The following is a 16,165-nucleotide window of genomic DNA, read 5'->3' as shown; positions in this document are numbered from 1 at the left end:
CTATCACTAGTCCATAGTTAAAGGGTAATATATTCTATTACCTGATGAATGGTAACACTGCGTCCAACACCTCTTCACCCGTGATCACCTTGACGCGCGTTTCGCAGTCTTCATCAGGATACAAGCAGCCATAACACAAATGCTCCTCATGGCTTCATTCTGATATTTATCTGATGACTTAATCGGGTTTGGGGGGAAAAAAAAGTGTAAAAATTGCAGCAGATGTAATAAAATCACTATAGTTGCCCCTTCTGGCCCCAGTGATTCAGCAAAGAAGCTCCTAAGATGCTCCTCTTTACATGCATTGATCACATGCCAGTGATGTCAACAAGCACATATCGTATTACTGGCATCATGGCTTCCATTGTTACGGCTTTCAGTTTCATCCAATGGGGGGGACCCTTCTCTATGAAGTTTATATACCCCAATAGGCCATGTGGACAGTGGCTATGTTCATGAAGCAACCCATATTAAAGCATTTGTCTCTGAACTAACATCGATGGCGTATCACCAGGCTCAGCAGTAGCATTGCCCCATGTATCTTTGTGCTAAGACGACAACTTGTGGAGTGTCAGCAGTGGCAGCGAGGGGTGTGTATAGCTTATTTTATTCTCCTTTGTGGGTGGTAGTACTCACCCTTCGTGATACCTCACTGCTTCTCTGGACTCATTTTCTCCATCACTTGTTTCCAGTTTTGTGGGATGTGTTTGATCTAGGTTGTAAATATTGTTTTTTTAGAACATATTTACTGCAGACAATGTATATACAAGTTTAGTAAAATTGTTGAGAAAATGAGCATAAACATGTCAGTCATATGCAACCTAAAATAGCATCACTGTGTACATCCCCAGGGATTTATCCTCCTCTACTAATGTCTCCGTCAGGGAAACACGAAGGTAAGCGGCTCTTTGAACAGTGGCCAATGCCTTACTTTGTGGTATTGATGTTTTATTAGGCCATGATCCAACCTGGTGGATTAAGTTTTTGTAATTAAATATTCAATACGCTACAATGTTAATAAATGGTTTAAAAAAAAATTACAGATAGCGAGTCAATTAATGGAAGAATTTAAGGCATACTGAATAACCATTTCTGCTACATCTGAGTATAACCTAAATGTCAGAAATTTGCATTAATCATCATAATGTTCCAAGTGAAAATAATTGTAGAAATTTTTACAGTAAAATACCATCATGTTTGTGTTTTTTTAGCGACTGTTAAAATAGAAAAATTAAGTTACTTGATATTGTGAAAAAACAAAAAATATACATTTTCCAAGTTGCATATTATCTTACACACAGCTTTTGATCTTTTTATTTCTTCAATAACGGAGTTAGCATTTTCTCACTGGTATTAATAAGATCAAGTGATATTCAAATGGAAATAAAGATTTTACAGATGAAGTTTGAACGGAAGTTGTTATATCCTGTGTTTATGGGCTAGTCCTGGCTTTACACCAAGTTTAATGTTACTATTTAAGTCTTTTCATTTCCGCCATTAGTATGTCACTTTACACCACGATACTACTTTATTGTAATCTGCTTGGGCAAATTATTATTGTCTATAAAAAAAATAAAACACTGTTCCCCTTCCTAAAGACTCTTACACAGGGATACCGTGCGCTAATCTGTAAAGGTTTTGTAGCCCTGAGACTGGAAGGGCAAATTCAGGCGTCCGTGATTATGCACTGTGATGTCTGGACCGGCCATGGATCTCCTGACCTAAAGTCTACAGCCCCGTATATGCCCATGAGGCTGTTTTGTTCGGGTCAGGAGACATTCAGCCCCCCTGGATGTCTTGGTCCATACTCGGACATTAATATGTCCATCTGAATTTGGCCATACATAAAGCAGTGAAGTACGGTGAATGTCCAACATTTACTAGAGAATTGTCATCTGCATACCACATGATAAAAGGACCAGAGATCAGAATATCTGGACCTTTACTGTTACCCACAGGAGATCATCAGCGGCGATGATTCACCTTCTTAGCAAAGACCACGTCAGAATGTTTCATGAAGCATGTTATATCTATCAATTTTGCTTAAGTTTAAAGTTTTGCCTTCTCGTAATATATGCATTATTGCTTTGGAGGATTGATATAACCATGCATAATGTCACTGCTCGGAAGTGACTGATGAATTTTAGGTGACCATTGGAAACAAGGTAGCAGTTAATTAGATGTTTCGGCAGACTACGATCTCTGTTTTCAAAGAGGAAAAGGTTGATGCCATGGGTATATCCCCTGAAAACAAAAAGATCGGGCATTGAAATTCCAACTGCCCGGTCCTTCTCTACCCCAGCATCCCTTTCTCGTTGATGTTCTCACCAGATGGTTTTCATGTCCCATTGAATTTGCCTGGTTTGGCCCACTTTCATGTGTAGGTTATGCCAAACTTCTATTACCTGTTTCTGGAAAGAATATTCGGACCTCTTTTGGAGCTGCCCATGTACATATGATTCCGATCATTCAGCCAACCGCTCCTTTTCTAGATTCTATTATGTGGGTGACCGACTTGAACAAGTACAAATTGAAATGATCCCAGTCAGGATGACCATACAGAGATGACCATTTATGCTCCTATCCCATGAGTTTTTGAGTGAATCTAAAGCCTATGTTAATGGCCAGATTAAGTCCTCACTCCAAGGCTACAAGCTGCAAATATAAGAAGAAAAGTTTTACCATCCTAAGAATGACTGAAAATTTCAACTAGCAGAACCCTACAAAATTTCTTGTATTTACAATCATTATCAAACAATACCCATTTATCAAGACGGAATAAACCGATAAGTACCGTATTTCATGTTTTAACTGGGCTGGTGGAAATTATCTGGCCACTGGCTTAGAAGTTGATTCTGATTTAGTTTGAGTAATTTTTGATTTATACTGTTTCTTGTTTTGAATATCTGATATTACAGAAGGTTTCTAGAAACTTGGGGGAAGTCAGTTTTCTTAAAAAAAAAAAAAAAAAAGTTTTCTGATCAAAATTTTCCATTTTTGAAACTTCATTCTTGGAAGAAAAAAATCTTTATGAGCCTTCTTAGGATCACCATTTGTACTGCTTTTTAGTTTTTTGTTTCTTGTATTCGGCTAACATGAATTCATATTGACGCAGCTATGTTTTTACCTGGCACTTATCCAAATAGACGAGAGGGCGTATTTGGTCAGGACATTTAGTTGTTTAATTTCAGGAATGTTTTGAAGTGTGCGGAGAGGAAGCGCTTCATGGTCATTAAACACAGATTTTTCATTAAATACGAGAAGTTAAAGGTACTTTTGTTTGGTAGGGGCTGAACCTAAAAGGCTTATTTTTTTTGTATCTTATTTTAAATAGCTGTTCTTCAAGTCTTCACAATAATAGTCAGATGTTTTACAAATACCCCTTTAAGACATATCTATATGTATTATATTTTTAATATTTTAGTTGTGATTTATATTTTAAATACATTTTGTGGGTGCCATTCCATTTATTTAATGAAATAAATAAAATACCCGTTAAAAGTCTTTAAAAAAAAAAAAGGCTTTAAAGTCCAAAATAATCCTTTTTCTTCCAACGTCCCCCTCCCTCTATTTATACCACAGTACGGCTGTGTGTTGGCCCCTTCCTTTTGTGCAGGGAAGTAACTGTAAAAATATTGTCTGTTTTTGTGTTTTTATCTTTGGATGAAGACATCTCTTCCTGTTGCCGGCTCACTGCCTTGGATGTTACTTTCTTCTCCTTATACAATCATTGGTGTGTTACATTGCCTCCGACTATCCACGTCTCCTGAGATGGCTCACAGCACAAAGCTAAATTACAGAATGGATACTGCACATCAGTGCGGGCTTCTCATTTGTCTCATTATTTCATGCTGACACCGCTTAATATATTACACTTAACAATACGGTTCTATTAAGGATAAACAGACAATGAAAAATATCCCCTAGCTATTTCCTATTGAATAGGCAAGTAATACTTGTGGGTTTTTTGGTTTGTTTGTTGTTTTTTTTGTGCAGAAGGGGGAGCAAAGTATGTGAAAACTTTTATTCACATCACGTTGTTATATGAAAATGTTCGGTACATGCAAAACTTGCCCATTGATTTCCGTTCACCTATCTATTGGCAAACCTGCACAACAGTACTTAAAGGGGTTGTCCGGCCTTAGAGAACAAGTCCTTCTATGTGACTGCAAACTTGTGAGCTCTCAGTCATGTGCACTGCCCGCTGTGAGGATTCTCCGGGAGCAGGGAAGTATGTTGTTTGCATACATGCAGTCACATGCAGACTAGACGATCGAAGCCGGACACGTTTAGTTGGAATGTGGCCAGAAGTATGCAAATTGCATACTTGCAGTCACATGACCACCAGTAGTGAGCGCTGTGAGGATTCACAAGTCTGCAAACCATATGGTGGATATATATTTAAAAAAAAAAAAAAAAAAAAAAGCAGGAATAAAATAAGAGCAGAAAAGGCCAGTGTTGATAGATCCTCTTGAGAGGGGTTTTCAGGAATTTTTATTTCATATGCTTCTACTGGGTGAAAATGACAAATCTAGCCTTACTTGCCCTCCCTTCTTTACCCCTGCCTCTGGATTGTGCTGACAGGCTGCGGCCTCGACGTGATTAGTCAGCACAAGCGTTTGAGTGCAGTGTTTGGCCTCGGCGCTGTTAACCTGATGTCACCGCTGCAGTCTGTCTACAAAGACTGAAGGCAATGGTGAAGAGCCAATGCTGGAGCACTTGTTTTCACCGTGGGGGAGTCTTTGAAGTATATAAATAATTCCTGGAAAACCCCTTTGCCAGATACCACTGGCGCTTTCAAAATGCTTGTGGAGCCAATACCTCAATAGATTAGAGCGCTTTTGGCAACATGGGGGGACCTGCCCAAAAATAGGTTGGAGATTTTAAACTTGCCTCTTAAGTTGGGTGTCAGAAGTGTAACTTTCATCTACTTTTCTGTGAGCTCATAGCTATGGGGCTAAATAAGTCCTTCTATCGTAGGTATTTGAAGCTGAGTTTAGACCTCGCTCCTCATTGGTGGCTAATGTAAATGACTCATTGCAGCTGCACAGATCAATACGGGGCCATTAAGTGTTCAGCAAACGATAGCTTCTTCCATTAGGACAGCACCAGAAATAGGCCTGTTTCCAGACTGCTGATTCGGCATTCAGTGCTCTTGCTTTCCTTTAAGTGAGGACATCAAGCAGTGTTTTATTTTTAAGGAGGAAACCTACACATCCTGCATCTTGTGATGTGTCTAAATAGATCTCCTGACATTCTGTCGCAAATATTGCGTTGTCAGGGCTGTGTCCACAGAATGGCAGTCACTTATTTTTCTCCCCTGTGTGAGAACGTTAAGTTGGGATTGTTCTGCTATAAGCTGAGTGATCAGGAATGGGGAAAAATACTCCATGAAGAAAGCTGGACAGAGTTAGTTTTCAAAGCAAAAGATGGAGCTTTACTTTAGGCCACATTCACACTTTGCTTTTTTATTTTTTTTTTTTTATGCAGATTAAAAGCTGCTTTTTAATGTGTCTTCTAAATCTGAATGTCAATTCTTTCAGTGTTTTTGCAGAATTTTGTTCACACATAGAAAGCAATGAGAGAGTGAAAAACCGCTGCAAAAAAAGCAGCATAATTTGTGTATTTGGAGCATTTTTTGGTAAATAGTTTTTTATTAAAGACGTTGTCCACTACTAGGAACAACCACTTCTCATACCCCACTCTTGGTCCCGATTAAAATAAGAGTTCATACTCTCTTTCCGTGCCGGCTCCGTTCCTGCGGTGTCAGCACGCTCGTTCCCGGGGCGCTCGTGCAGTTGTTGTGACGCGTGAGCCCTGCACCCAATCCCGCTGGCGTCACTGGCCCCGCCTTCATACAAATTGAACTTGAAGAGGAGGGGAGATCAGTCGCAGCTATGACTTCCCCTTCATGTTCAATATGTATGAAGGTGTGAACAGTGACTCCAGCGGGGATTGGGTGCAGGGCTCACGTGTCACAACAACCACACAGCAGCTCCGGGAATGCGAGTGCTGCCCCCTCTGGAATGGCACCAGCCCAGGAGGTGAGCATAAGCCTTTTTATTTTATCGGCGCCAAACATTTAGATCAAGAAGGACAAGGGCAACCCCTTTAAGTATGCACTGTGGGAAAAAGTGTACATGTAATCCTCTCCCCAAAAAAAGTTGCAAAAACGCCACGCATACGTTGAAAAACAGGTGTTTTGGATGCAGTGTTTTTTCTACCAAGAAAGCAGGATTTGGTTGCAGAAAAAAATCACTGCATGTGAACATAGACTTAAACAGTTTGGCAATAATACAAATTAGAAGGTGGCATAGCTGAGGGTCCATAGCAGGGAAAAATCCAACTTTGATTATCTACCGTGGACTGCAAAAAAGAGGGATGGTAGACCGTTCTAATTTATCAACGTAGCATGTTTAACCTGTCCTTAAAAGGACCGTGTTACAAAGACATTAAGACATATTTATTTATTTTTATTTTACTCACTTTTATATAGCGCCTTTAATTCCACAGCACTTTACAGACATTATCAGCACTGTCCCCATAGGGAAATGTAGATTGTGACCGCCAATCAGTATGTCTTTGGAGTGTGGTAGAAAACCGGAGAACCCGGAGGAAACCCACGCAAACACAGGGAGAACATACAAACTCCTTGCAGATGTGGTCCTTGGTGGGATTTGAACCCAGGACTCCAGCGCTGCAGTGCTAACCACTGAGCCACCGTGCTGCCCTGGTAAACCTGGTAATAAACCTGGTAATTCACATTATGCCGCTCACAGTGGATTCAACCAGAGCTTTATAAAGTGTTCATAATTCCTCACATGGCTGCCTGTAAGTCTAAGTTCACATTGTCTCTAATTTATCAGACCAGTCATGTTTTTAGACTTTGGATATAACCTGCTCCATGTATGCCTGTCCGTAGAGCAGGCGGGTGCAGGAGTTGATTACCATTTACATATACTACTTTGCCCCTGAAAAAAACTAGAACATGCTAAAATCCATGTGAAAAGTATCCTGTGCACCAGCACATAGGTCCGAGTACTGGCACTGCTGGTGCTTGGGGCACATTATCAACTGTAATTCATACCTGAAGTACATTTTAATTGGACCTTTCAGACATGGTGCGTAGCATAGGAGGTGTTACCCGGACACACTTCGATTTGTAGGTTTTTGGGCAGCCTTCCCATATATACAACAATGCAGTTTTTTCCCAAAATAGCAAAACAAATGGTATTTCTAAAATCTCATTCACTTGTGTTTCTCCAACATTTTTTTAATAACTCATATCTAATCTGTGTTTTTTTTACATGATTTTGAAGCAAATCCTCATCAAAATTGATGTAAAACTGCTTCAGATACCTTTTGAATAAGCTTTGATGTAGATTCACTTCAAAACCCACATGAAACTCCATGTGAACATACTGTGTTGTGTTGTTGTTTTTTTTCTTTAAATTAATGAGCCTCAACAAAAAAAAACACACTATGGGTCTGTGTACATTTTTTTTTTTTTTCCCTTTGGAGATTTTTGTCCACAGGAAAAGTAGAGACATGTGCTATTTTTATCGGTCTGATCAAAATCCGCAGTAAAAGTCTAAGGGTCCATGAAGATATCTGATTTTCGGGGACTGAAATAATGGAGAAGGAGGAGAACCTTTTTTTTCCCCTCTCTCCACCTCTGAGAAAAACTGATGGCACTTTGATCAGAATAGTCAGGCCGTTTTTCTCGTGTGTGGAGAAAATGGTCGTGTTACCCTACCCTTACGGAGAGAGACGCTGGCCCCATCCATTTCTGTATTGGAGGTGGCCGGGGCTGATGCTTTCACTTCTACGGATTTCTGCATGATTCTGTGTGGCTGGTGTTGTGCAGTGACAGATTTTATGCATTTGTACTATTCATTAGAATAGGGACAGGTGCACGATATCTTCCACTTGGGACGCATGAACCTACAGAGATCTGAGGTGTTGTCACCAGCCTCACTTACCTTACATGCAGGATGGAGTTGTGTGTACCCCTTTAAGGAAACTGTAGATTGCGGATAGCAGCGTGTCTATATACGATTTGCCTTTGGGACTCTTGCAATCAACTCTTTGAACTGGTTTTCTTTATTATGCATTTATAAAGGCAAATCTATGTCCTACTCTAGAAGAGCACCTGCCAGTAAGGAGTATTACAAGGGGAAGCCGATTTTACTTGGGTTTGGACTAGAAGAAAGTATGCGATCATATCTTGGCTGGATAGGTTAAAGTGCTGTAATCTTGTCAGGGTGCATCAATCTAAATCTGTAGGGACATTTTCTATCCCTCTAATTTTAAGTTTTTCTTGCTTTAAAAGGATGTGCTCTGCATTGCCCGCTCACATGCTGGCGGTAATGCCCCTCATTCAGTGTGTAATTACTCCCAGCAGACTCTTGTGCCAGCAGCGGTCTCTGACTTGCAGATTTTTATTGTCTCCACGGCTGCATTTATGCACTTTGTGGTAGTAGCGAAGCAAGGAATAAAATGATTCACCTAGTGTGCTTAATATGTCTAGAGGACACAAATATTACTCAATGTACTCTTAAATGGATTTCTGTGTATCCCACATTCTCTGTATATTTAACAAGAGCACTGTGTTGGACAACACCTTTGGTGGAGCATGCGGGCAAAGGTCGGACTCCTGTCCATACCATCACCTTATACCATAGAACAGAAGTGCTTCACTAACATGCAGACAGATGAGCTGGGAGTGTATTATTGCACATGGGAACGTGTATTTCCCTCCTCGTTTTGGCTTTGCTACTGATTAAAAGTAAGACATCTTGTTTGTTTGCCCTCAACCTTGCGTTACAGTGAACGGTCTTGCATGTCTCTGAAAATCACAAAGCAGAAGCAGCATCTGTAGGATCAGATCACTGCCAGCCTTTGTAGGACTCAAGCTTCCTGCTTGGATCTCCTGTCCTACAATATCAGTTTGTGCGCTGAGCTTTTTTTTTTTTTTTTATCTTTTGTCAGAGGAAAAGGATCAGGAGTCCTTTGCTAGCAATCTCTGACTCTCCCCTCACAGGAAATTTCCTAATTGCCGGAACAGCTGGTAGCACAAGAACTTGAGGGGTTTGTCCTTCCTCTTTTACTTGTCAGATGTCGGTGCAGGACAGTCTTAACATTATGGTTTTATGGCCATGTTAAAGTTTTGGGGTCTACGGATACGTTCTTTACGGGTAAGATTTTGTTCTGTCGCTCCCTCCTCTTCTCCTTTTGTGTATGAGGATAGTAGAGTGACTAGCAGAAGTGCGCTGTCATAAGGGGACATGTCTCTTCTTGTCCTACATGGCTGCTGGTTGCAGTTTCAGCAGCTTCTTTTATTTTAATATATTTTATCTGCGTACACTTTTATGTGTCTTGTTAGTGGTTACTGTGTATGTGCAGTCCATGCGTGCAGTGTATGATCATGCTGCCTTTGAGATGTATGATATATAAATATTATATATAGAAAAGGGGCCCAATGTACTAGATTGTTATCATATTGCAAAATATCTGACCTCACAGAGGGGAGACCCTGAACCTGAAGCCTCTTGCGTCTATGGCGTACGTCAGCTGACATTTCAGGGAGGCGAACCTCTTCTTATCACGAAGTTCAGATGTTCTTGTGAATAAAATGATTCATTTAGTGTATTGAAATGTCACATTAAGCCATGTTACACAGGTCATAGAGTGCTCTCAGTGGGAAAAAACAAGATAATCTTGTAGTTATGATGATGCCTTTTAATGGCTAACAAAAGTAAAATGTTACAAATCAAGCTTTCGAGACTTCTTTGGTCTCTTCCTTATTAATGGTATAGCAAAATATCTGAAGAAACACAAATATATGTACAAAAAAGTGGAGGCATATCCTAATAATAATAATGCCGTGCCTCTGCTTTTTTTTTTTTGTACATATGTTTGTGTTCAGATATTTTGTTATATCCTGCCTGATGAAGAGACCGAAGAAGTCTGGAAAGCTTGCTTTGTAACATCATTTATTTTATTTTTGTTAGCCATTAAAAGGTATTATAACTACAAGATTATCTTGTGTTTTCCCACTGAGAGCAATCTTTTTTTCAACTAACACTGTACCAAACCCTTTTTTTTTCTCTTTTAACACTGGTCGTAAATACAGTCAATTTAAGTACAATGTCTGACGTAGCAGTGATTGTGGTAGGCAGGTTTTTTGCTGTAGCCATAATAAATGGGTAACTACCCAAAGCACAGACAATGGCAGGTATTGCAGCGAGAGGACAATTATTTTGGGTACCAGCCAGAAAGTAACCAAGCATTTTAGATTGCTGATGTCACAGTCTGAAACGACTGACGCATTATAGTCTGACTTGTTGTGTGACTAGTGATGCCAGTCATCATTATGTGTGCCGATCCTACAAAAACCAAGTAATGCACCATCGACATGAACATTAACCCTGCACAAACTTCTGTTTGTATTCATTCATAAATGTTGGTCATATATAGCAGCACAGGATATATATAGCTACTACCATGTGATTCACATTTTCACAGCTGTTATGACTTTTTTTTTCTTCAATTGCTTATTAAATAGCATAATATATTAATAGTTTTAATCCAACCATTGTCTTCTTCCTGTGTTAGCCATTTTTGCCAGCTTTTTAAGTGTTTTATTCTGGCATTATATGGCACTGTTCAAAGCATTTCTGTAGCATTTTGGCTTTTTTGGCTTCCTTTTTTTCTGCAGAAAATAAGCTGCATTTTACAGTACCAGCAAAAGTTATGAGATATCAGAAATCTCATGCACACGCTTTGTTTTTTTTCCTGAATTTGAGCACTGCATGGTTTTTGAAATCTTTTGCATGTCAATTCTTTCAGTGGTTTTGCAGCTTTTTTTCATCCATTGAAAGCTATGGGAAAGTGCAAAAACACAGCAGTTTGTATGATTTGGTGTCTTTAGTAGGGATGGGCGAACCCAAACGGTACAGTTCAGAACACTGACTTCTCACGGAAGTTCATGTTACTGTTCGGGTTCGGCAGCCCAAACAAAGCTTGTTGAAAGGCTTTTCCGATGAGGGTACTACCGGCTCCATCACAGCCATGCCAAGTATTGGCATGGCTCTAATTGGCATACACAATATGAAAAAAATAAAAGACATGAGGTCCTCTGTATTTTTAATAACAAACACAAATAAAACTGGTCGCTGCGGGCTGCAGTCCTCAGCTGTCTGGTTTATCTTGGCTGGTTATTAAAAATAGAGGAGCCCCCACGCTGTTTTGTTTTGTTATTTAAATAAATAATTTTTTTTTAAAAATGCTGTTGGATCCCCCTTATTTTTGTTGACCAGCCAAGGTAAAGCTGATAGTCTCATGCTGGGAAGGTCCATGGATATTTGGCCTTCCCCAACCTAAAAATAGCAGTCCGCAGCCGCCCCAGAAAAGGCGAACTTATTAGATGCGCCAACTCTGGCGCTTTGCCCAGCTCTCCCGCTTGCTCTGGTGCTTTGGCAAGCGGGGTAATATTTTGGGGTTGATGTCAGCTGTGTAATGTCTGCTGACATCAAGCCCAGGGGTTAGTAATGGAGAGGCGTCTATAAGACACCCCTACTACTTACCCCATAGTCAAAAGTAATGAACACACACATAGAGAAAAGTCCTTTAATTGTAAAAAAAATCACTCCCCGGTCCTCTTTTACCCAAATTATTACCTTTTAAATAATAAAATAATCCAAAGGGGTCCAAAGGGCTCAGCATGGCCGCCGGAACCAGAGTACCATGTGAATCCGGCTCCTGTGACTAGCGCTGAGGTCAGTAAAGTTATCGCAGTTTACCGGCTATGAACTGCGATAAGCTTATTGACCGTAGCGCTCTTTGCAGCAGCCGTATTCACGCGCTATTGTCATTGAGTACCGGCTTCCGTGCTGAGTGGTCCGATTACTGATGCCACTGCTCAGCGCTGCATCCGGATGTAGCAGAGTCTGGGATCGTCGTGGGATGGATTTACGGCGGATTTTCCTTTTTTTATTTTCAGGTACAGTACAGACCAAAAGTTTGGACACCTTCTCATTTTAAGATTTTTCTGCATTTTAATGACTGAAAATTGTACATTCTCACTGAAGGCATCAAAACTATGAATTAACACATGTGGAATTATATACTTAACAAAAAAGTGCGAAACAACTGAAAATATGTCTTATATTCTAGGTTCTTCAAAGTAGCCACCTTTTGCTTTGATGACTGCTTTGCACACTCTTGGCATTCTCTTGATGAGCTTCAAGAGGTTGTCACTGGAAATGGTCTTCCAACAATCTTGAAGGAGTTCCCAGAGATACTTAACACTTGTTGGCCCTTTTGCCTTCACTCTGAGGTCCAGCTCACCCCAAACCATCTCGATTGGGTTCAGGGCTGGTGACTGTGGAGGCCAGGTCATATGACGTAGCACGCCATCACTCTCCTTCTTGGTCAAATAGCCCTTACACAGCCTGGAGGTGTGTTTGGGGTCATTGTCCTGTTGAAAAATAAATGATGGTCCAACTAAACGCAAACCGGATGGAATAGCATGCCGCTGCAAGATGCTGTGGTAGCCATGCTGGTTCAGTATGCCTTCAATTTTGAATAAATCCCCCAACAGTGTCTCCAGCAAAGCACCATCACACCTCCTCCTCCATGCTTCACGGTGGGAACCAGGCATGTAGAGTCCATCCGTTCACCTTTTCTGCGTCGCACAAAGACACGTTGGTTGAAACCAAAGATCTCAAATTTGGACTCATCAGACCAAAGCACAGATTTCCACTGGTCTAATGTCCATTCCTTGTGTTCTTTATCCCAAACAAGTCTCTTCTGCTTGTTGCTTGTCCTTACCAATGGTTTCTTAGCAGCTATTTTACCATGAAGGCCTGCTGCACAAAGTCTCCTCTTAACAGTTGTTATAGAGATGTGTCTGCTGCTAGAACTGTGTGGCATTGACCTGGTCTCTAATCTGAGCTGCTGTTAACCTGCGATTTCTGAGGCTGGTGACTCGGATAAACTTATCCTCAGAAGTAGAGGTGACTCTTGGTCTTCCTTTCCTGGGGCGGTCCTCATGTGAGCCAATTTCTTTGTAGCACTTGATGGTTTTTGCAACTGGACTTGGGGACACTTTCAAAGTTTGCCCAATTTTTCGGACTGACTGACCTTCATTTCTTCAAGTAATGGTGGCCACTCGTTTTTCTTTACTTAGCTGCTTTTTTCTTGCCCTAATACAACTTCTAACAGTCTATTCAGTAGGACTATCAGCTGTGTATCCACGAGACTTCTGCACAACACAACTGATGGTCCCAACCCCATTTATAAGGCAAGAAATCCCACTTATTAAACCTGACAGGGCACACCTGTGAAGTGAAAACCATTTCCGGTGACTACCTCTTGAAGCTCATCAAGAGAATGCCAAGAGTGTGCAAAGCAGTCATCAAAGCAAAAGGTGGCTACTTTGAAGAACCTAGAATATAAGACATATTTTCAGTTGTTTCACACTTTTTTGGTAAGTATATAATTCCACATGTGTTAATTCATAGTTTTGATGCCTTCAGTGTAAATGTACAATTTACATAGTCATGAAAATACAGAAAAATCTTGAAATGAGGGGTGTCCAAACTTTTGGTCTGTACTGTATATTCCGATTTTTCTGAAAAAAACATTGAGTTAACATACTCAGACTTTTATTAGTGAATGTAGTACAAAAAAAGTTTTTTCCTTCAGCATTTTCATGGTTGCACTAAATTCTCAGTGAACGATCATCTAGCCCTGACCTGAGAAGTCTGGCTCTTTCCCGCAGGGCTGCACATAGTCAAGGGCCTCTTGTTAAAAATGTGGCCATTGTAATCACCAGTGTGACCAGACCATGCTTATGGTGATGGGCCAGACATTATTTGCAATCTCTTAGGACCCCTTTACAAATAAAACTTAAGGGAGGAACCAGCCAATGTAGATGGGGCCGACTAACCACCTGATTGTATGGGGGCTTTCTAACTCTTCTCTGACCTGATTTCGGGGGAGAGAATTTAAACGCCCCATCCCTTTGCTGTTAGGGGACACATGCCTCTTCCAGAGGTGTGAAGACACGTGAACCCAAGGTTCATTTGTGTAGGGAGTTGGGAAAGATGGTGATCTCATGTGTACGGACCCTTTTTTAGGTTTATGATTTTGCTCTTTTGCATTCTTTTTTCCTTTTAAGGTGATGATGTTGCCATCGACAGATATTCATATTTGGCAATCTTCATCTCTTCCGTCATGATCAGTATTTTAATAGCATCATTGATTCTTTGATATCACATACATTGTAGTTTTTGTTCCCTGTGCTTGGTAATGGCACCCAGAAACACTGGAACCTGCTGTACTTGTGCTGTACATGCACCAGAGAACAGGTTAGCTAGCTATGACGTAGGACTGTGCCGAGAACCAGTTGTAGAATTTGCAGCACAGGAAGGGCCGGCTAGTGTTCAGTGCGCTGACCTTAGTCACTATGACAACTAGGTGACTAGAATTGGTCTAGCCCTCAAAATATTAGGATATTTCATACAGTTCATGATCTGCTGTCCTGAGGAGGAGTCGCAGTGCAGAGAATAGTGAATAGGTAAAAAGGGAATATAATCTGTAATATATGGGAAGATGTGCGGAGAAGTCAGTAACAATATGGCACCTATGTGTACTTGGGTAGTACTAAATAAAGAAAATCTGCATACCTGGTTTTATGTAGATTTAGCTGTCACAGCATTTATTAGCTCATGCAGAATACAAAATAAGTGAGAAAAGATTCTACATATAATCTAGACTTTCCATTTGCTGAATACATGTAATATAGCAAGTAGTAATAGAATATGGAGCGTCACTTTAAGGTATTTTTACATTTGATAAACGCAGTGTTCTGCATAAATCCTTTACGGTACGGCTACATGGGATGACTACCACAATCCAGCTGAATCCGCAGCGGCATGTGATCGTAGAGGTCTCCGCTTGTTACACTGCAACCTTTTATATTTGTCTTTTATTTATTCTGGAACTGAAAATAGGAGCTGTAAGGTACCTAAGTAATTATGAGAGGTATTGTGATTTATGCTCATGTTTGCATCCTGCGTGGGTCTAATATTTCAGAGTCTTATCCATACTGGCAACTCAACACTTGCTAACCATGAATAGAGCACCCGTTCCATTGCAGGACTACCTGTACATGCCTATACATGCCTATAGGGGCTTCTGTAACGTATTGGGCTGTTCAGCACCTCCATCTAGTGGATGGTGCAGGGCAGAAATATACTAGGGTCTAGCTGTGTGTTGGGGGCAATGCCAGGTTCATGGTCTTAAAAGGGAATCTGTCTGAGAGCAGCATAATGTAGGGGCAGAGACCCCAATTCCAGCAATGTATTGCTTACTGGGCTGCTTGCTACAGTTTTAATAAAAACCCTATTTTATCTGCTGCAGATCTACCATTGGATTCTGAGCTGTGTATATAACCCTGCCCACACCACTGACTGGCTGCTTTCTGTGTACACTGTGCATAGGCAGAAATCAGTGGTGGAGGTTAGGGTTATACAGAGCTCATGAGGACTACATGGCAGCAGGTTTACTAGTCCTCTAGTGATAATCTCCTAATAAAATAATTGTTTTATCAAACCTACAGTATGCAGCCCAGTAAGTGACACATCCCTGAAATCATGTTCTCTTCCCCTACATCATGCTGCTGTTAGATGAGGTGGCAAAAATCTAGTGACAGATTCCCTTTAAGGGTATGTGCACGCAACATCTTTTACACTCAGACAAAACTGCCAAATATTTTGAGCAAAAGATATCTCAGGAAACTGGTGGGATTTTTCTTTCATGAAGCATCTTTTGTGTCCGTTCTTTTTCTGGGTTTTTTTCCTTTGGTTTTGGCCACCTAAGTATTTTTTTTTTTGTCTAGACGTCTTTTTTCTTTTGACTTGTATTGTAAAGTACAGAGTTTTTTTTGAGCAGAAAACACCAGAAGAACTGTCCGGTCACTTCTTTTAACATCTTTGCATTTTTAAAAACCTGAAGCCCTTTAAGATGCTCAGAAGCATTTCTTATGCGCAGCGAGACTGCTTTGCATAGAAGCATTTTCTGACTGTTTTTTCAGGCAGTTTCCGCTACAGAATCCTTCTTAAAACTAGGTTGTGTGCACATAACCCAATACTCTTGG

General features: G+C 40.6%; 1 protein-coding gene across 2 annotated transcripts in view; it reads left to right on the top strand.

Moving 5' to 3' along the window:
- RPS6KA3 (ribosomal protein S6 kinase A3) overlaps window positions 1-16,165 on the top strand; it is a 112,286-nt gene that overhangs the window by 34,394 nt on the left and 61,727 nt on the right. Inside the window, exon 1 of one of the 2 annotated variants that reach the window (XM_073667496.1) lies at window positions 9,051-9,197. The exons of the other annotated variant lie outside the window; for it this stretch is intronic. Coding sequence (XP_073523597.1) covers window positions 9,153-9,197 — 45 coding nt within the window. The 5' untranslated portion in view covers window positions 9,051-9,152. Of the gene's footprint in view, window positions 1-9,050; window positions 9,198-16,165 lie in introns of those variants that run through there. 2 annotated transcript variants of the gene reach the window in all.

The sequence above is a fragment of the Phyllobates terribilis genome, unplaced genomic scaffold (genome assembly GCF_046119375.1).
Source record: "Phyllobates terribilis strain yellow unplaced genomic scaffold, ASM4611937v1 Scaffold_2__4_contigs__length_985480577, whole genome shotgun sequence".
Lineage (NCBI taxonomy): Eukaryota > Metazoa > Chordata > Amphibia > Anura > Dendrobatidae > Phyllobates > Phyllobates terribilis.
Note: the sequence above shows the minus strand (reverse complement) of the source record. Positions and strands in the feature narration are given on the sequence as shown.